The sequence below is a fragment of the Kogia breviceps genome, chromosome 19 (assembly GCF_026419965.1).
Source record: "Kogia breviceps isolate mKogBre1 chromosome 19, mKogBre1 haplotype 1, whole genome shotgun sequence".
Classification (NCBI taxonomy): domain Eukaryota; kingdom Metazoa; phylum Chordata; class Mammalia; order Artiodactyla; family Physeteridae; genus Kogia; species Kogia breviceps.
The window spans coordinates 35,728,514-35,750,832 of record NC_081328.1 but is presented as its reverse complement, the minus strand read 5'-3'; the positions used below and the strand labels follow the sequence as shown (position 1 = coordinate 35,750,832).

Here is a 22,319-nt window from a genome sequence, read left to right as displayed (position 1 = left end):
AGTAAATAGAACTGAAATTTAAAAAAGAGCTGAACTGCAAAATCAAGAACAAAAAGGGCAGGCATTCAAAGAAGAAAAATTAATTAGCAGATGCATCATTAATGAAAATGACAATGCAACCAATTGAAGGAACACACATGGAAAAGAAAAAATGTGTCCAAGAGAAGGAAACTGCAATTATGTGAGCATAATTATATATTATTTCTATACATGATAGAAATATATAATATGGAACAAATGATGTTATGTTGAAAGAAATTGGGGGGGGCATTTACAAATTTTCAAAGACAAAATACACTGATAATGATTATAATTGCCAGAAATGCTAGCTATACACTTTATTATGCATAAAAGAATTATAATCCCTAAAAGGCATATAAATAACATGGTTAAAATTTTCCACTTCCAAAAATATGAAACTGTACTATATATATACTATCAAGATAACGTTATGAATTTATACAGTTGGGTTACATAAACATACTTAAAATTTTGTTTTACATTCACAACACTCAACAACACCAAACAAAAAAATCCTAGATAGCCATTACCAGAACTTCTGATGGGGTATAAGATGTACTTTTGATGAAGTTCTGGAAATAAAAATTTCACTGAGGACCACCATCAACTTCCAAGACCTGCATCACATTTATTGCATATGTCATTTAATAGGCTCCTCCAAGTTCCTCTAAAGGCTAAAGAATGAAAAAATGAGAAGTTTAATTAAAAGGTAAAAAATAAATGCTATCAATTAATGTAATATACCATATTAATAGGATAAAGGACAAAGACCATGTGATCATCTCAATAGATGCAGAAAAAGCATTCGACAAAATTCAACAGCACTTCGTGATAAAAAAACACTCAACAAACTAGGAATAGAAGGAAATTTCCTCAGCTTCATAAAGACCATCCACAGAAAACCCACTAACATCACAATGGTGTGTGAAAATTAATAAATAGAACCCTCATTTTAAGTAATCAGGATACCAGAAGAGGGAGTGCATACGCCCTACCCATAGATGTCAATTGCAGACCCAGCAGGAAAAGATGTACCTTTGTATCTCCAACAGGAAGAATGTTGATACTTTACTACCCAGAAGGAGGAAGGAAAAATTTCTCCTTGCCCTGCAAGAGCCCAGCCAATGAGAGACTGTTACACAACTCAGTCAATGAAAAGCCATTATACTTTGAACTCCCAGTTTTCTCCAATGGACTCTTGGTTTATAATTGCCCCTCCCAACTCCTTCTTCTCCTCTATAAAAGAAAGTTCCTTTCTTTTATTCTCTGGATTTGCCTGTGGATCACCATAGATTGCACATCCTGAATTGCAAGTCGTTGCTGTTCCCAAATAAACCCATTTTGCTGGTAAAATAACTGGTTGGTTGATTGTTTTAGGTCAACAAGTGAAGGACTGAATGCTTCCTCCCTGCTTCTAAGATCAGCAGCAAGACAAGCTGTCTCCTCTCACCACTTATACTTAACATTGTACTGGTGCTAGCCAGGGCAATTATGCAAGAAATGAAATTAAAAGAGTCTAGATTAGAAAGGAAGAGGTAAAACTATCTCTACTTGCAGATGACATAATCTTGTATATAGAACACCCTAAGGAATCCATTGAAAAACTATTAGGTCTAATAAATGAGTTCAGTAAGTTTGCAGGATACAAGATTAATACACAAAAATCAGTTGTAATGGGACTTCCCTGGTGGTCCAGTGGTTAAGAATCCACCTTCCAATACAGGGGACACGGGTTTGATCCCTGGTTGGGGAACTAAGGTGCCGCAGGGCAACTAATCCTGCGAGCCACACCTAGAGAGCCTGCGCACTCTGGAGCCTGCACACCACAACTAGAGAAGCCTGCGTGCTGCAATGAAGACCCAGTGCAGCCAATAAATAAATAAATGTTTTTAAAAATCAGTTGTATTTCTATATAATAGCAATGAAAAAGTGAAAATTAAATTAGGAAACTTCCATTTAAGATAACATAAAACATAAAAAAATAAAATAAAATAAAATAAAAAATAAAATAAAATAAATAATAAAAATAAATAAATTAATTTTTAAAAAAGATAACATAAAACAGAATTAAGTACTTAGGAATAAATTTAGCAAGAGAAGTATAAAACTTAAACTCTGAAAACTACAAAATATTATTGAAAGAAATTAAAGGCCTAAATAAATGGGAAGAATCTCATGTTCATATATGAGACTTACTGCTATTAATATGGGAATATTTCCATATTAATCTAAAGATTCAATGCAATCTCTATAAAAATCTCAGCTGGCTTTTTTGCAGAAATTGACAAGCTAATCCCATGATTCATTTGGAAATCCAAGAGACCCAGAATATCCAAAACAATTTTGAAAAAGAAGAACAAATTTGGAGGATTCTCATTTTCTGATTTCAAAACTTACTACAAAGCAACAGTAATCAAGACAATACAATACTGGCATAAAAACAGACACACAGGTCAAAGGAAAAGAATTGGGAATTTAGAAGTAACCCCTCACATTTATAGTCAATATTTTTTTGATAAGGATGCAAAGACAATTCAATGGAAAAGAATAGTTTTTCAACAAATGGTGCTGGAACAACTGAATATCCACATGCAAAAAAATGAAGTTGGACACCTACCTCACACAATATACAAAAATTAACTCAAAATGGATCACATTTTGAGTTAATAAAAGGTAAAAGCTAAAACTATTAGAAGAAAATAGGCATAAATCCTTGTGACCTTGGATTAGATAATAGATTCTTAGATATGGATGCCAAAAGAACAAGAAACAAAAGAAAAAATTGGACATCAAAAATAAAAAACTATTGGGGACTTCTCCGGTGGTCCTGTGGCTAAGACTTCACCTTCCAATGCAGGTGTTGCAGATTCGATCCCTGCTTGGGGAGCTAAAATCCCATATGCCTCACAGCCAAAACACCAAAACATAAAACAGAAGCAATACTGTAACAAATTCAATAAAGACTTTAAAAAAATGAAAAACTATTGTGGTTCAAAGGATGCTATCAAGAAAGTGAGAAAAATTTTGCAAATCATATATCTGATAGGAGACATATGCAGAAATATAAAAAGCTCTTACAACTCAATAATAAAAAGACAAATAACCCAATCTTAAAACAAGCAGAGGATCTAAATAGACATTTATCCAAAGAAGATATACAAATGACCAATAAACAAATGAAAAGATGTTCAACATCAGTTGATACCAGGAAAATGAACCACAATGAGGTACCACTTTACATCCACTAGGATGGCTACAGTTAAGAAGATGGACAATAACAAGTGCTGTCAAAGATGGAGAGAAATTAGGACCCTCATACATTGCCATTAGGAATATAAAATGGTGCCGCCATTTTGTAAATGTCTGGCAGTTCCTCAAAAGGCTGAACAGAGAGTTACCATATGACCCAGCAATTCCACCACTAGATATTACCCAAGAGAAATGAAAACAGGTGTTCAAACAAAAACTTGTACATAAATGTTCATAGCAGCATTATTTTTTTAAGCATCTTTATTGGAGTATAATTGGTTTACAATGTTGTGTTAGTTTCTGATGTATAACAAAGTGAATCAGCTATTCGTACACATATATCCCCATATCCCCTCCCTCTTGCATCTCTCTCCCACCCTCCCTATCCCACCCCTCTAGGGGGTCACAAAGCACTGAGCTGATGATCTCCCTGTGCCATGCAGCTGGTTCTCACTAGCTATCTATTTTACACTTGGTAGTGTATATATGTCCATGCCACTCTCTCAGTTCGTCCCAGCTTACCCTTCCCCCTCCCTGTGTCCTCAAGTCCATTCTCTACATCTATGTCTTTATTCCTGTCCTGCCCCTAGGTTCATCAGAACCTTTTTTTTTTTTTAGATTCCATATATATGCGTTAGCATACAGTATTTGCTTTTCTCTTTCTGACTTACTTCACGCTGTATGACAGTCTATAGGTCTATCCACCTCATTACAAATAACTCAATTTTGTTTCTTTTTATGGCTGAGTAATATTCCATTGTATATATGTGTCACATCTTCTTTTTCCATTCATCTGTTGATGGACACTTAGGTTGCTTCCATGTCCTGGCTATTGTAAACAGTACTGCGATGAACACTGTGGTACATGACTCTTTTTTTTTTTTTTTTTTTTTTGTGGTACACGGGCCTCTCACTGTTGTGGCCTCTCCCTTTGCGGAGCGCAGGCTCCGGATGCACAGGCTCAGTGGCCATGGCTCACGGGCCCAGCCCCTCCGCAGCATGTGGGATCCTCCCAGACCGGGGCACCACTGCGCCACCAGGGAAGCCCGTTGACTCTTTTTGAATTATGGTTTTCTCAGGGTATATGCCCAGAAGTGGGATTGCTGGGTCATATGGTAGTTCTATTTTTAGTTTTTTAAGGAACCTCCATACTGTTCTCCATAGTGGCTGTATAAATTTCCATCCCCACCAACAGTGCAAGAGGGTTCCCTTTTCTCCACACCCTCTCCAGCATTTCTTGTTTGTAGATTTTTTGATGATGGCCATTCTGACCGGTGTGAGGTGATACCTCATTGTAGTTCTGATTTGCATTTCTCTAATGATTAGTGATGTTGAGCATCCTTTCATGTGTTTGTTGGCAATCTGTATATCTTCTTTGGAGAAATGTCTATTTAGGTCTTCTGAGAAGCATTATTCTTAATAGCCAATATGTGGACAAAACCCAAATGTCCATCGACTGATAAATAGATAAATAAAATGTGGCATATCTATACAACAGAATATTATTCAGCAATAAAAAATGAAATGCTACAATACAAATAAATCTCTGAAATCATTATTTCGCCAAAGAAACCAGTCACAAGGGCTACATATTGTATAATTCCATTTACATGAAATATACAGGATAGGCAAAAATCTATAGAAACAGAAAGTAGGTTAGCAGATGCCTAGGGCTCTGGGAGAGATGGAGGCAGACTGGAGAATGAAAACTAAGGGGGTTCACGTTTTATTTGGGGATGATGAAAATGTTCTAAAATTTATCTTGGTGATGATTGCACAACTCTGTGAATACTATACTAAAAGCCATTGGATTGTACACTTTAAATGGGTAGGGTGTACGGCATATGAACTATATCTCAGTGAAGCTGTTAAAATATATAAATGAATGTATAAATGAACAAATTACAACATCTACACATATTCTTCTGAAATTTCAAAACTGAAGGGAAATGAAAACATTACTCAAGCACCGACATGGAAAAAAATAAGTAGTCTACAAAATAACAGAGTCAAAATGGCCTCTCCACAAAATAAGCACTAGAAGATGAAAGTTTTACAGTGTTTTAAAGGAAAAATACTGTGCTCAAGAATTCTAAGCATAGTCAAGATGTTGGTTATATAACATGAAGGAGACCAGCAAAACATTTTCAAACAGTTGTGGCTCTGAATTTCTACCACCTACATTCTTTCCTGAAGAAAGAATGTCTTTTTCTGAAGAAAGAATGTCTTTTCAAAGACACACTGATCAACAGAAAGAGGTGGTGATGAAATTCAAAACAGCAAAATAAGTTAAATCTAGATACTTGTGGTTAAGTATAGTTTAAAACTTATTTTAAAAAGTAATTCTTAATTAAGATGTTTGTAAAAAAAATGTAATAAGCATCTGAATGCAATTAGAAAAGGAATAGAGAAGAAGAAAAACATGCTAAATTACTTATTTACATAGGGCTAATGGGTACTATTCCATCCTGGATAATGATAATTAAAGCAAATGGGTTTAACTATGATTTTTCAAACACTAATGTAATAAAAGTAGAACAAAAGATTTAAAAAATAGTCCATATAGTAAAATATAGAAAAAAGAGAAAAAGGTAGCAAAAAAGATAAAACTCATAAAATAAGATTATATATCACTGATGACAATAATTGTGAAAAGTTAGACTCCCTTATTAAAAACAAGCTGTAAGGATATATTGTACTGCACAGGGAATACAGCCAATATTTTATAATAAGTATAAATTGTGAAAAATGTATAAAAATTTTGAATCACTATGTTGTATACCTAAAACTAATATAATATTGTAAATCAACTATACCTCAATTAAAAAATTAAAAAGTTAACAGAAACAAATGGAAAAAATAAAAGCAAAGTATTTCAGACTATGTCAAAAGATACAATTAATTTAACTACTATTTAAAAGATATTCACCTGAAACAAAGTGAAACTGAAGTTAAAAGAAGAGACGTGTGCAAAATGTCCTAAACAAATTTTCTTAAAAAGCAAGAACAGCTTCCCTGGTGGCGCAGTGGTTGAGAGTCCGCCTGCCGATGCAGGGGACACGGGTTCGTGCCCCGGTCAGGGAAGATCCCACATGCCGCGGAGCGGCGGGGCCCGTGAGCCATGGCCGCTGAGCCTGCGCATCCCGAGCCTGTGTTCCGCAACGGGAGAGGCCACAACAGTGAGAGGCCCATGTACCGCAAAAAAAAAAAAAAAAAAAAAAAAAGTGTTGGCATAGGCTAAAATGACTCATCAAATTAATTCTATTAAGTTTAATGCTGGGCAGTATTTCAGACCCTCTATTTAGATTTTTTTTAAAAAGTCCCCAAGTACTTGCAAATACTTTTTAAATGTGAATGGTTGTCCTGGCTGGGCACAATCACAGAAATATCCATTCTCTCACTGCTGCTGCTTTGATAGTCATTATACTTCAACAACCTTCTGCTGACTTCCATCATCACTCCTCACCCCATCTCATAGCCCCCTCCTCTTACCATAGCATGCCCAAGCCTGTTGGCAGCCACGCTCTCAATGGGAGATGGGGTCGGAAGTAAGGAGACAGGAGAGGAAGAGAGGGAGATGAGGAGAGGAAATTCTGTTCTCCTTTTGCTCTGGGTCCCTGCACTGGCTCTCACCTCCCCGCTAGGTGAGGCCCAGTCCTGCACTCATTCTGACTCATTAAATAGTCTCCTCCCTAATCCTGGGAACCACAACCTAGCTCCCACCCACCTCCTCATACCTTTTCCAGACCTGCCCATTGGAGTCACTCCCCAGTCACAACACCAACATCAGAGCCTGGAGTTAGGGAGCAGGGGATAAAGGGTGTGTTCCCACTAACAAAGAGGGACACAAAATAGTTGTTTTAAATGGGCTGGCCTGGAAATCAACCTAAAGAACATGGTTTTTTTTTCGCATAAAAAAAGGGGTCTAAAAGAAAATACCTAATTAAACGTTAGAAAACAATCTATTCACTATTTTTAAAAAAATTGTAGGAGTAGGATACTACTTCAGCCTCATCTCTTAAATTTTCAATGATACCTAGTGTTTTTTTCTAATCAAAATGTTTAATTTATCTTATAGATGCTTCACTCTGAACATTTTGAAGGAGTAAAAAAGCCTTAAAGATAAGACATCACCCCTCTAGGATGGAGATGGGAGCCTGTATTGAGAAAGGAGGGGTGTAGAAAATGTTTGTTGAGATTGTGGAGAAGAGAAGGGGATATGAAAGGGAGGAGGGACTCCTCTCAGGGACCCATCCCAGGAGTCCTTTGCTTGGATTGATGCAGTAGGCAGGGAGTAAAGATCTGCATCATCCTCGGGACTTCCTTGAGTGAGCCACTAAAAGTAAGACATCCTTTCCAGTAACAGACTATGGTCACCCACTTTGCCATGCCTAGCAAATCATGCCCACCAAACCAAAACGATCTCTACCTTGGAAGTAACATAAGGCCACATTTCATTCTAGATGCCTGAGTATTCTATTTGTCTGGGTATTTAATTAAATGTTATAACTATCCCTTTATGTAACATATTGCTATTTTACAGAAAAAAACAGCCTGGTTGCTGATCCAACTTCTACAAAGTCTCATTGACAGCTTCTGGTAGAAACAAACGAAAAATAATAATTTCTGATTCCTTGTTACAAATATGCTGAAGGTATCCGACCATTAGTATTTCTGCAGTGACTTAAATATCTCACTAAAATCAAACCTCTGAAACTTTAGTGTTAATTTTTCTATTCTAACGATGGAAGACTTCATAGAAACCTTGTCTTGCATATTTTCACACCAATTAAATAAAAGTATCATAGGGGGGTAAAATGACTTTTAGTTTGCTTAGACTTGTTTTAAACCTTGCATTAAATTTTCGATCTGGCAATTAGTTTTAATCCTTAAGGCATATATACTTTGCTTTTAGTTAAGAGGGAAAACTTGTTGGCAAGGCTAAAATCATACCCACCAGCTTTGTTTTGGCTTGCAGGAAGTTGTCAGCATACAATAGAGAAACTGTCAGCATGTTCTGGTTGTGGTTTGCTTCAACCTGCTGATTGTTTCTGCCCCATGACCCAAGAAATGTGTGGTGTTTATATTTTTCATTCTCTTACCTCCTGAAGGGGAAAAAAAATGACAATACCTATATACTCACAGCACAGAGAAAACAAAAACCAGGAACGAAAACACAGATAGTACTTTGGATTAAGTTTTAACTACTGGCCAGTCTGCAAATCTAGGATTAACACTTCTGCAATCTTCCATTTGAGAGTCTAAGAATCTATCCTACAGAAGTATTTGCATATGTACACAAAGATGCAGATATGTTCTCTACAGCACTGTGGAAATACAAAAAAGTCTGGAAACGATCTAAACATCCTTCAATAGGTGAATAGTTACAAAATTTTGAAATACTGTGCAGCAGTTTAAAAATGAATATATATATATGAATATATACATAGATTCATATGGAAAGGTATCCAATGGTGCTATGCTTAAAAAAACCAAGTAGTCTATATACTTATTTTTTCTTTTTTTTTTTCATTGAACTATAGTTGATTTACAATATTGTGTTAGCTTCAGGTATACAGCAAAGTGATTCATATATACATATATATATATATATATATATATATATATATATATATATACCCTTTTCAGATTCTTTTCCATTATAGGTTATTACAAGATATTGAATATAGCTTCCTGTGCTATAGAGTAAATCCTTGTTTATCTATTTTATATATAGTGGTGCATATCTGTTAACACCATACTCCTAATTTATACCACCCTACCTTCTCCTTTGGTAACCATAAGTTTGTTTCCTATGTCTGTGAGTCTGTTCCTGTTTTGTAAATAAGTCCATTTGTATTATTTTTTTAGATTCCACATGTAAGTGGTATATTTGTCTTTCTGACTTACTTCACTTAATACAGTAATCTCTAGGCCCATCCATGTTGCTGCAAATTGCAATATTTCATTCCTTTTATGGATGAGTAATATTCCAGTGTGTGTGTGTGTGTGTGTGTGTGTGTGTGTGTGTGTGTGTCACATCTTTATCCATTCGTCTGTTGATGGACACTTAGGTTGCTTCCAGCTCTTGGCTATTGTAAATAGTGTTGCTATGAACACTGGGGTGCATATATCTTTTCAAATTAGAGTTTTCATCTTTTCCAGATATATGCCCAAGAGTGCGATTGCTGGATCATATGGTAGTTCTATTTTTAGTTTTTTAAGGAACCTCCATACAGTTTTCCATAGTGGCTGCACCAATTTACATTCCCACCAACAGTATAGGAGGATTCCCTTTTCTCCACGCCCTCTCCAGTATTTATTATTTGTAGACTTTTTGATGATGGCCATTCTGACTGGTGTGAGGTGATACACCTCGTTGTAGTTTTGATTTGCATTTCTCTAATAATTAGCGATGTTGAGCATCTTTTCATGTGCCTGTTGCCCATCTGGTTGCCTTCTTTGTAGAAATGTCTATTTAGTTCTTCTGTCCATTTTTCGATTGAGTTGTTTTTTTCATATTGAGTTGTATAAGCTGTTTATTTTGGAAATTAAGCCCTTTTTGGTCCCACAGTTTGCAAATATTTTTTCCCATTCTGTTAGGCTTTTTGTTTTGTTTTGTTTTGTTTATGGTTTCCTTTGCTGTGCAAATGCTTATAAGTTTGATTAGGACCCATTTGTTTACTTTTGCTTTTATTTCTATTGCCTTGGGAGACTGATCTAAGAAAACACTGCTACGATTTATGTCAGAGAATTGCCTGTATTCTCTTCTAGGCGTCCTATGATGTCATGTCTTATATTTAAGTCTTTAAGCCATTTTGAGTTTATTTTTGTGTATGATGGGAGGGAGTGTTCTAATGTACGTTACTGATTTACATGAGGCTGTCCAGCTCTCCCAACACCACTTGCTGAAGAGGTTGTCTTTTCTCCATTGTGTATGCTTGCTTCCTTTGTCAAAGATTAATTGAACTGAAGAATGTGTTTATTTCTCGGCTCTCTATTCTGTTCCATTGATCTGTATGTCTGTTTTTGTGCCAATACCATGCTGGGTTTTTTTAAAATAAGTTTATTTTATTTATTTATTTATTTTTGGCTGTGTTGGGTCTTTGCTGCTGCATGCAGGCTTTCTCTAGTTGCAGCGAGCAGGGGCTACTCTTTGTGGTGCGTGGGCTTCTCATTGCGGTGGCTTCTCTTATTGCAGAGCACGGGCTCTAGACGCACAGGCTTCAGTAGTTGGGGCACGCGGGCTGAGTAGTTGTGGCTCGTGGGCTCTAGAGCACAGGCTCAGTAGTTGTGGCGCACAGGCTTAGTTGCTCCGCAGCATGTGGGATCTTCCAGGACCAGGGCTCAAACCCGTGTCCCCTGCATTGGCAGGCAGATTCTTTTTTTTTTTTCCTGAGGCGAAGTATAACCCCGAGTTAGCATTCCTGCCAAACAACAGGAAACCTCTGACATGTTCTGGTACTTATCAGTTAGAAATTATTTCATAACAGAACTGTTCCGTTTGTGTTTCTTTTGACATGAGCTCCATGTTCCAACTGCACCGGACTTTAGCATTTTATTCTGGCTCTTCTGGGCATGTGTGGCATCTCTCGCTTACTGGTTGCCAACGCCTCTACCCTGTTTAAGCGTCGCCAGTCAGCAGGTACAGAAAGGAAAGTGTCTGACCCCACCTGACCTGTACTGTCAGCTCCACGAGTGGGCCCCACAGGACAGCAGTCTCCCTGGGGAGGGATGTGTGCTCGTTCATGTACCCTCCAGCAATGCCAGGTGCTTTACAGCAAAAGCCCCTGGAGTAAGGCTGAGGGAGGGCAGGCAGATTCTTAACCACTGCGCCACCAGGGAAGCCCTACCATGCTGTTTTGATTACTGTAGCTTTGAATATTGTCTGAAGCCTGGGAGGGTTATGCCTCCAGCATTGTTCTTTTTCCTCAGGATTGCTTTGGAAATTCTGGGTCTTTTGTGGTTCCATAAAAAGTTTAAGATTATTTGTTCTAGTTGTGTGAAAAATGTCATGGGTAGTTTGATAGGGATCACATTAAATCTGTATGTTGCTTTGGGTAGTATGGCCATTTTAACAATATTAATTCTTCCAATCAAAGAGCATGGGCTATCTTTCCATTTCTTTGAATCATTTTCAATTTCTGTTATCACTGTTTTATAGTTCTCTGCATATAGGTCTTTCACCTCCTTGGTTAGGTTTATTCCTAGGTACTTTTTTGACACAATTTTAAATGGGATTGTTTTTTCACTTTCTCTTTCTTATATTTCATTGTTAGTGTAAAAAAAATTCAACAGATTTCTGTATATTAATCTTGTAACCTGCTACCTTGCTGAATTCATTTATCAGTTCTAATAGTTTTTGTGTGGAGTCTTTAGGGTCTTCTCTATAGAGTATCATGTCATCTGCATATAATGACAATTTTATCTCTTCCCTTCCAGCTTGGATACCTTTTATTTCTTTTTCTTGTCTGATTGCTGTGGCTAGGTCAAGTAGTCTATATACTTGTATGCTGTGCAAATATTCTACAATAAAAATGTATCCATAAGTTATTTTTGTAATTAAAAAAATACATGGACCATAACATCTACCAGAATATCTAAAAATAAAAAGACCACAACATCAAGTGTTGGTGAAGAAATGGAGCACTTGGAATTTTCATACACTGTTGGTGGGATTGTAAAATAGGAACAATCACTTTGGGAAACTGGAGTTTCCAATAAAATTAAATGTATTCATACCCTACGACCAAGTAATTCCACTCCTAGATATTTATCCAGGAGAAATGAGTGTTTATGTTACAAAACAAGTTATACAAGAATGCTTATAGCAGCTATATTCATAATAACCCAAAACTGAACAACTCAATGTTCATCAGAAGAAGAATGGATAAACAGACTGTGGAATATTCACACAATGGAATACTACTTAGCAAAAGGATAAGATAAATCTGATACACAGAACAACATGGATAACTCTCAAAAACATTATGCTGAGGACAGACACAAAAGAGATCATACTGATCTATGAAGTTCCAGAACTGGAAAGGAAACCTTCTAGGGAGATGGAAATGTTTATGTCTTGATGTGGGTTGTAGTCACACAGTCACACAGTCATACATACATGAAAGTCATCCAGTTGTAACACTTAACATTAGTGCATTTTATGTACGTAAATCATACCCTAATAAAGTACTGGGAAGGAAGGAAGAAAGAAAGAGAGGGAGGAATCGATGGATGAAGAGGCTCACACAAAGAGTTATCAAAAAGGAAAATTTACTTTAAAGAGAGAGTGATTTTAAGGATGTTTATTACAATGCAGTTAAGAGAGATTTTCTGTAGCTTTCTAAGTATCCAGGATACTTCTCATACTTGATTTATAATATACAGTACCTTAATTAATTCCAACTCAACTACTATACTGGTTTAAGTATGTATAAATATGTGCCACTGGATACATTTTAGTAAAGCTCCTATTATGTGAATAAAATTTTTATTTCCCTATAACATACTAATATTAGAATATCAACAATGTTAGGAGGAGACCCTAGATGAGAATTTAAGTAAGTCATAAATGATTTTATCAAAGCCATAAGCTTTCAGGAAAGCTTGCTCTCTGGATGCTAAGACCACTCTGTTTCTAAGCCCACATCTGTCCTATGTTCCATGTAAAAGCTGGATAGTAAAATTAAACAGTGGAACTCAAAGACTCCAAACCTGAAAAGCCATCTGTTATAATCACCTAACTTATAATGCAGCACTGACAAACTGGAAAAGCAAGCAATGAACTTGGAAACACAGGGGAAATAAATATGAATAAACGTAGCTGAAATTATAGGATTTCTGTACAGTGTAATAGTTTATAATGTGAAAAAAATTAGATCTATGATAGTTATGTCAATATGTTAAGATTCTCAGATGATGGTAAAACTTGAAACTTATCTTATTTTTCCTGTATTTAAAATGATTAAAAATTGTTTAAGTATTACACTTATATAATGAGATTAAAATGTTATTATCTTAATAGCTTGCACTAGAATTCCTCTTAGGAAGAGAATCGCCATGGTTTGGCAAAGTAACTTGTTTCTCCATGTGTGGGTGTTGGTGGGAACCTAAACCATTAAACAGATAGCTAAACTGCCTTTCCATGTAGCAAGGGAAAGAAATTTTTTGTTGTTGTTTTGCTCCAGATAGGATAAAGGGAGAAAGTGCCAGTGAGAAAGCATAAGGCTGAGAACTGCATCAGGTGAAAGGCCAGAGGGCACTGTCTGATGACTGGAGTGGGAAAAGGGGGTTTAGGAATAGGAATGCCTAATATTCAATTTGAAATCGTTTGCATTACTGCAGTGGAAATCCTTCCTCCCTCTCCCTGCACCCTCTGACTCCCCAGTGATGTCTTCTACACTCACAGGGACTTCATGTGGGTAGGTCTTTGTGGAAATTGAAGGCAAGGATATATGTCAAGGCCATGGTTTCTCAACCTTGGCACTAATGACATTTGGGGCTGGATAATTCTTCGTTGTGGAGGCTATCCTATGCATTGTAGGAAGCTGAGCAGCATCCCTGGCCTCTACCCATTAGGTGCCAATAGCACCCTCCCCAGCTGTGACAACAAAAAATGTCTCCAAGTGTTGCCAAATGCCCCCATGGGACAAAATCACCCCATTTGGGAACTGCTAGTTTAGGCCTACAGAAAGCACACATGGAAGGAGGGGACCCTGAAAGCAAAAGTAACCTTGAGAATGCATGCCACTTGAGAATTACCCAGATCTTGAGGAGATGTATGGGCTTCCACAATGGGGAGTAGATCTTGCCTAGAGTTCAAAAGGCCTGGGCAGCCCAGTTAACATCTAGGCTATACCCACAATGAAACTAAAATATTTCTACCAATTAAAAAAATAGTTCTGTTTATAAAAACAGAAAGGGAGAAGGGCAAGATTAAACCTTTCATTTTTTTTTCAACTGACAAGTAGTACAAAAATACCATTTTTACACAAATACACACACATACAAAGCATTCTATAACAAGGTAAGGAACACATGTCTTTCTTAAGTTAGCAGGGAAGCTAACTTTCTCTCTCCTTTCTCCAAAAAGTTTCTCATAGAAATATCACTGGACTCTGATCTAAGGAAGGAAGGAAATGAAGAAGATCCTGAAAGAACCCCTACAAACCTCCCCTAATTTGGAGTAGCAAGGTTAAGGTTGAACCACCAACCCAAGCAAAAGGCCATGCCTAGGGACTTCCCTGGTGGTGCGGTGGTTAAGAATCTGCCTGCCAATACAGGGGACACGGGTTTGATCCCTGGTCCAGGAAGATCCCACATGCCGTGGAGCAACTAAGCCTGTGCACCACAACTACTGAAGCCTGCACTCTAGAGCCCAACAGCAGCCAAAAATAAATAAATTAAATAAATAAATTTATTTTTTTTTAAAAAAGGCCACGCCTAGGAGTTTTCCTGTGGAGAGGCAGCTGCAAGAAGAGAGACCAATAGGACTTCCTCAAAGAAAAAAAAATTTTAATTTTATTTACCAAACATATGGTGTGTAATACATTCTAGATATTATTCTAAGTTCTTTTCAAATATTAGTCCTTTATTCCTCATATAAATTCTATGAGATAGGTACTATTATTATTCCCATTTTACAGCTAAGACCCAAAGTTAAATACTAGTAAGAAAGTGGCAGAGTCAGGATTTGAACCTAGGCAAACTTATCACAAAAAAAATATACAGGACCTATGAGAAAACAAAGTTCAAAAAGAAAACTATATCTTGAAGAACTAGAGAAAATGTCTTCCTCTGAAGTAGATTTATTATTAAAGAACAGAAATGTTTAGAAAATTTCTAATCATATTTTCAACAACATTCAAAAAGTCATTATGCCTATAAGCCAGATTTACAGATGTAATGAAAATGAAACAATGAGTGATGAGGAAAGAACACATGGAAATTCATTTTAAATAAATAAATGCTGAATTTAAAACTGTAATGAAGTCACTGACGGATGAGACAATAAAAGAGATGAAACACAGAGAATATATCAGGGACTAATATATTTATAATATAAATCCTAGTTTGACAGAATAAAAGAGATGGAGTAGAAGCAATGACAATAGAAAAAACTTTCTCAAGTTAAAGACCTGAGTCTTTAGATCAAAAGGGTTCACTACATACCAGGCAAAATTATTAAAAAGTCTAAAACCCTGAAATTATCTAGTGACATTTTTGAGAGCAAAGAAAAATATCCTATAAACATCCAGGCAGGTGGTGGGAGGAAAGGGTTATAAAAGAAATATATCAGGCTGGCATCAGACTTCTCCTCCACAAAATCGAAGACCAGAAGATAAGGGTAAAACGTCGAGAGGTTAAGTTGAGAGAAAGGGGAAGAAAGGGAAAGAGTGTGACCCTAGAACCTCATGCCCACAGCTAAGTTTATATGAAACTAGATAAACACATACTCAAACTTGGAGGGGCTCAGTAAGGGTACTATCAAAGTACCCTTCCTGAGAAATTCACTCAGCATTATATTCTCAATTGTCATCTAGTAGGGTTTTATGCACTGTCCAATACAGCAGGCACTGTGGCTACTGAGCAGCTGAAATGTAGCTAGTGCAATGGCATAACTGATTTTTTTGGTTTTATTTAATTTTAGTTAATTTTTTTTTTTTTTTTTTTTTGCAGTATGTGGGCCTCTCACTGCTGTGGCCTCTCCCGTTGCGGAGCACAGGCTCTGGACGCACAGGCTCAGCGGCCATGGCTCATGGGCCCAGCCGCTCCACGGCATGTGGGATCTTCCCGGACCAGGGCACGAACCCGTGTCCCCTGCATCGGCAGGCGGATTGTCAACCACTGCGCCACCAGGGAAGCCCAATTTTAGTTAATTTAAATTTAAATAGCCACATGTGGCCAGTGGCTACTGTTTTAGCAAAGTCTAAATATCTGAGATAAAGAGTTCAAGAATGAAAAAGCCATGATACAAAAAGTAAGCAATGAACAAGTTAAACAGGAAAAAAAATATTATTATAGCTATGGTTTTAGATATTATGCAAATGTCAAAAAATAATTATTGTAATCTAATATACACAATAAAACATTAATAATTCTGAGTCTAAAATTCAAGATCATATCAGCAATTTCACATTTCATACAGGAGGAAAGAGCTAGAAGATACTATTTCTTTCTTATCGTTGCTAATCAGAGGGAAATGTTTTTGTGGGTTTTTTTCCCATAAAGGTAAAACTATCAGTGGAATAAAACCAGGACGTATAACTTCAAAATCACTCAAAAGAAAGAAAAGAACTTGTGATCTAAGAAAATGCTCAGGAGACCATAGCAAATGAAAAACTATCAGTGGAAAAATCAGTATACAAAACTATACACACAATATGTCACAACTTTTAAAGTATGTACAAATAATAATAACTGAAAGAAATAAATGGAAATTTAACAATCGTTGACTATGGGTGGCTGTATATCCTTGTGTTTTCTAAATTTTCTACAATGAACATTATTGCTCTTATAACCAAGAAATTTAACAAAAAAGAAATAGAAGTATGGTCATATACCTTTCAGAATTCAACAGAACAGTAACATCACCTATCTAGAAGACAACCCAGTATCAAAAATTAAGTAAAAATGACTCTGAACAGCCACAGTACATGTTACAAAGTGCAGGCCTAATGGTTTGGGTACTGGGTTCATCAAGAGAGCCCTTCATACTTTCTTTCATACATATCTTAATTCCAATGAACTTAATTATCTGATGTTCTGATAGCATTGGGGATACAGATACACTGAGAGCAGTGGAAAGTGATAGGCCTGGTCTAACAGTAGGAAAAAAAAATGACAAAAATTAAAACGTAAAACAGACATTCACAGAGCAGTCCAGGGGCAATTATGGCAGAAAAATCCCTAAACAACTCAATATTCCCATAAAGTATGATAAATGATATTCGCTATAAAAACTCTGAGTTATAGTGTTCAGAGGAGGTGCCTTTGAACACAGACTGGTTGGTTGAGGAAGTGTGAAAAGTTCCTATTGCATCTGAGAAAAAAATTGATCACAAATGTTTATAATAAAAAGTTAGAGTGCTTAAAGAGAATATCTTCAGCTATCCAGCACAACTCACTCCTGCAAGTTCCACAGAGTTGGAGTTTTACTATGTTGAAAAGGATTTTATGGTTGGCTACATCGACCAATACAAATCTGGAGAACAATCTGGAAGGAAATGATTAATGACTTCTTCTTTCCAAGGAAGTTTAAAAATAAGTAACCATAGGCGTATTGGAATCAGCGTTAACGCAGCAATTGCTACTAAATGCAGCAGAGTTGTGAATGTTATTTTGTCTCTAATCCATATCTGAGCAGGATTTAGGTACCTTGTAGATAGTTGCGACCTATTAGCTATTGAAGTCAGTAAGCCCCATTCCATCACACAAGACAAATTGTGAACTAAAGAAATATTTATTCTCCTTCCTTCATACTTGCCTCTTGTGCTTCTGACTTCAAAAGTGGGGCTAGAAAGACAAGAAAGAAACTGATTATGTCTGTATCTGTGAAACAAAGATTATGCAAACTGCCAGCACTCCATTGTTTTTGTTTTCAGCGTGGTTATCACCAAACAAAAACGAAAAGATAACTTCTACATCTGAAGCCTGATTATTTGAAAACAGACCTGAATATTTCCTCCTCTTTCAATAAGGCAGTAAATGCCCTTCACTTTACTTATCTATAAGGTACTTATTTGCTGATATGGACTAGTTACTATTTCTATAAGAGAGCTTGACAGAGTCTATCTGAGGAAGATGTTTCCTGAGTCACCCTAGAAACCTCTCACTGCTTTAATATTTGCCCAAAATCCAAGAAAGCATTAAAAAAAAAAAAATCCCCACCTTCCACACACCCTTAGAGCTACCAAGAGAAAAGCATAATCACAACCCTGGTTAATGGCCCTTTCGAACTCTGACCTCTCTAAGCTTCTTTTCGTTTTTTTGTTCCTTTTCCTTTTAAATAACCTTCCTGGCTGTTTCTTCCTATTACAAAAGTAATACATGGTCATTGTCATGGTTCAAACAACATGAAGATGTATGAAATAAAATTAATAATCTCTCCCCCACTCTCTCACTCCCCTCCTTAGGAAACCAATGTTAGGAGCTTGGTGTATGTTCTTTCTTACTCCCTCCTAGGCTTACACAAACATACATAATATATGGGGTTTTGTTGCTGTTTTCAAACATAAATGGTATATTATATATACTACGGTGTACCTTGCTTTTTAGTCTTAAAAATATGTTATGGACACTTTGCAAGCCAATATATACAGATCCACCACAACATTTTTAATGGCTGCAAAATATTCCATAAAATGAATAATCATTCATACCATCACCTGACCTTTCCTAGCTCATGGACATTTACTATGGATCCTGGTACACATACTTCATGTCCTTTAATTTGAGTAACACAGGTTCCTAGAAGGGAAGCTTCTTGGTCAAATGAAACATTTTCAAATGTTTAAAATTTAACAAAATTAATTTTAGACCTTCAGAATTTCTGTTCCCTTCTTCATTATGCAAAATTTGGCATAAACCTTTCACAATGCTTTGCATATTTTATTTTTCAAACCACACACATTATGTCAAAAAATGCCCCTGTCATTTATGCTCATGTAGTTGTAAATAAATAAATGCTTAAGTTAGGGCTGTGATGGCCAGTGTTAAAATCACTGTGTAAATGCTTATGCCTTGGTTTATGAAAGTAGTAATTCATTGTGGAAACTCCACCCGCACCGCCTGTGGCAGCACTAAAGTGGCAGCACTCTCACCCTGTGACTCCCTCCACTGAGTGACGACATAGAGATCAGGACCTACATATTTTCTAACTGTCAACAGTTAACCTTAAAAAGTGTGTGTGTGGGGGGGTGGGGAGACAAACAGCAACAGACGATAAATGGATAGCCATTATGGGTTTATAATATCTACAAATTATTTGTAGTACAATGAATAATTCTGCTGGTCTACACCAGAGAGTGCGTTCCATAAAAAACAAAACCTACAACCAATATGTTGCTATGATTACATGAACCTTTCAAAAGCATATTCTTCAAACACTATTCAATAGAATTATTGGTTGAATCCCACTTTCACATTTTTCTCTCTACTTCAGATTCAGACTCTAATTGCAAACTTAAAAAAAAAAGCCTTAAAGAAATATATTAACCAACAAAGCTCCTTAAAATTTAATCTCAGACTCCTCCGTATATTCTAAAGACCCGAGCACCAACAGTGATTGTTAAGACACAGCAAGTTTGATACAGAAGTATGTGACACGCAATTAATCTCCATTCATACCCTGCTCTACTTGTCAGCAAACAAAGGTTCTGCTTTAGGAGGAGATCTGAAGACTTCAATTAAAAACAGTCAGCTAACAAGAAAATAATCTAAACTAAAGGAAGGTGGCAGGTGCAGAAATGAGCTGTTTACCAAAGTGTCAGTTTTGAACAATAAAGAACTGCACATCAAAAATGCTGAAGGAGTGGATAGCATTGCAAGCTTCTGAAAATTAAAAGGAATCTTCTACCAAGGCTGAACACAAAATGCAAGTCTAGTTTAACTAGGTTGTAAAATAGGTTCCCTCTCAACAAATGACAGATACCAGTAAAAAGAATCAGGTTATACCTTTAACTGCAAGGGCAGAATGAAACTTTTTGCCACAGTTCCTTCTCTCCTGGAAACTAGACATGTAGAGCCTCTCTTTACACTTGAAATTATTGAACCAGCAGTAGAGGGAAAGGCTGGGTTGCTTCTTCTTAGACACCCATATGATGCTTTTACCCTGCAAATACTTTTATTCTGAAAGTTTAGATTCACTCGAGTCATAAGTAAAATAAATTTGGAAACTTCACCTCAGAAGAAATACCTAGTTGACAGCTTTTACAGAGAAGCAACCCAGAATGGAAACCGTGCCACAAACATACCGAAAAGACTTGCCAAATATTTGATTAAGAGGCATTTATATCAAGATAACAAGATAATGGAGATATAAAACCAATTAAATTGAGAGAAACTGAAAAAAAAAAAAAAAAACTGCTTGCCAAAAGTATGACCTGCCCAAAGCAGGCCATTTGTCACATAGATGCCAAAAGGCTTAATTCGGAAGTTTCCTCCTGGGACCCTTATGCAAGTACAGATTCCAGGTCCCCATCCTTCCAGGAAGGTCAATTACAGGAACAGCAAGTTACGTTCACCAGAAAAAGTGTGAGGCAAGCAGATGATCTTGTAACTCTGGAGTGTTACAGCGGGATGTGATGTGTTGAGTGTTAGTGACTGAACACACCGCAATGGGGCACTTCTAGAAAGGGAAGAGATGTAATACTAGGATCCGCCTGCCCCAGGTGCATGAGGGACCCCCCCGGAGCTGCAGGCGGGTGAAGGGGACCTAGGGTCTGGATGCCCAGGCCTTGGCTGACAGAAGCCCGTGAGCCCTCACAGCCCCTTGGGAGCCTGGGGCGCTCTAAGCTGGAAGGTCAAGGTACCGTGCGAGCTGGACAGACGGAGTCAGGGCGGGAGAGGGACGAGAGCGAAACCTATAGACACAGGGCGTCCCGAGGAGAAAGGGACAGCTTGAAGGCCAGCACGGCGGCTCGGGGACCATGAACGCGGCCTGAACTTGCTTAGAAGCCTGGAGGCTAAGTGGAAGGTGGAGACGCCTTGAGGAAAAAGAAAATGTGTTACTGAGGCGAGTGAAAGGGACCCTGAGCGGGAGATGAACAGCTGGCTCTGCAGAGTCAGTACTCTGGCAGCCTCGAGGTTCTAGAAGGCGGTGGGTGAGGGAGCTGACGGGGAAGGCCGGCCTTGGGAGCCGCTGTCGTCTCGGCTGCTGCCGGGCTCGGCACGTGAGACTCCCGGCGGGGCGTTACCTTCCAGGAGCCAAAGGATCTCCTCCGGGAGGGCGGCGGCGGCCTGCATGTGGCGGGCGGCGGGAGAGGGCCGGGCAGGCAGGCGGGCGGGCGGGCGGGCGGGCGGGCGGGCAGGCTGCAGCGGCACCTGGCCCTCCGTCGCCTGCGCCGCGGGGCTGAGCCGCAGGGCGGGGCGCGCTCAGGAAGCGGCGCGCCGCGGGCGGGACGCCGGGGCAGTGGCGACACCTGTGCGCGGGGCCCGCGGCCCTCACGGCGGTGCCTGAGGGAGGAGACGGCCGCCCCGCGCACCAACCCCCCAGCCCCCGGTCAAAACAAAGACGCGACGCCACCCCCAGGCATCCCGTCCCCAGGAGGCTCCCCATCTTAAGTCCCGGACAGCGGGCCTGGGGGGCAGGTTGAAAAGCCACCGTGGCGCCGAAATGAGGCTCGCGGAGGCAGAATCTGAGGACAGGGTCAGTCCCCGCCAAGTCGGACCACAGCCATTTCCAACCCAGCTCGCTCGTCCACGCCCAGAAAACCGGGGCAGAACCTTGTCAGGCAAACCAGGACGTTTCAAGGGAATGACCATAAGTCCCAATAAATAATCTCAAGCCACCAACTTTGGGGAGAATCAGAGCAGTCCGGCTGCAATGGACACAGGGAGCCAAAATGCCCCTTCCTCCCTAAGTCTGAAAGGATGCAAGGAAAAGAAGGGGTAACCCAGGGAGAAAGCTGAGGGAGAGGGGGACCCAGCCCTTTCCCTCTAAGAGCTGACAAAGGGAGGAAAGTGAAGGACAAAATCACAGAAGTGTGCTTCCCTCTCATTCAAAGTAGTAGGTGTTGGGTGTCAATGTCCTGGCTGTGATATGGACCTGTGATATTGCACGATGTTACCTGGGTAAAGAGGATAGCTCTGTATTCTTTATCATAACTTCTGTGAACCTACAATTATCTTAAAGAGTGTTTTTTTTTTTAAGTACAATAGGCCAAGTACCATGAAAAAAGTATAAAGCACCCGCTAAAAGGAGGGAGATGAATATAAGAAAAGGAGGGAAGTGCCAGTGTGTGTGTGTTTAGTGGTGTTTGTAGCATTTGAGATGACTCTGAACACACCAGACTTTGAAGGGGCAGGAGGGCTTTCCAGGTGGAAGG

At 38.4% G+C, this 22,319-nt stretch overlaps 1 protein-coding gene and 1 non-coding gene across 2 annotated transcripts in view; both read right to left on the bottom strand.

Annotated features, from left to right (window-relative positions):
* The window catches only part of SKAP1 (src kinase associated phosphoprotein 1), a 267,412-nt gene extending 246,073 nt beyond the window's left edge, over positions 1 to 21,339 (bottom strand). Inside the window, exon 1 of the mRNA XM_067022143.1 lies at positions 21,189 to 21,339. Within this exon, the coding sequence (XP_066878244.1) occupies positions 21,189 to 21,237 (49 nt within the window). The 5' untranslated portion in view covers positions 21,238 to 21,339. The remainder of the gene's footprint in view (positions 1 to 21,188) is intronic.
* Positions 10,953 to 11,080, bottom strand: LOC131747160 (small nucleolar RNA SNORA49). The gene has a single exon (XR_009332790.1). It is a non-coding gene; the product is annotated as a small nucleolar RNA SNORA49 (small nucleolar RNA).
* Positions 21,340 to 22,319: the final 980 nt, after the last annotated feature.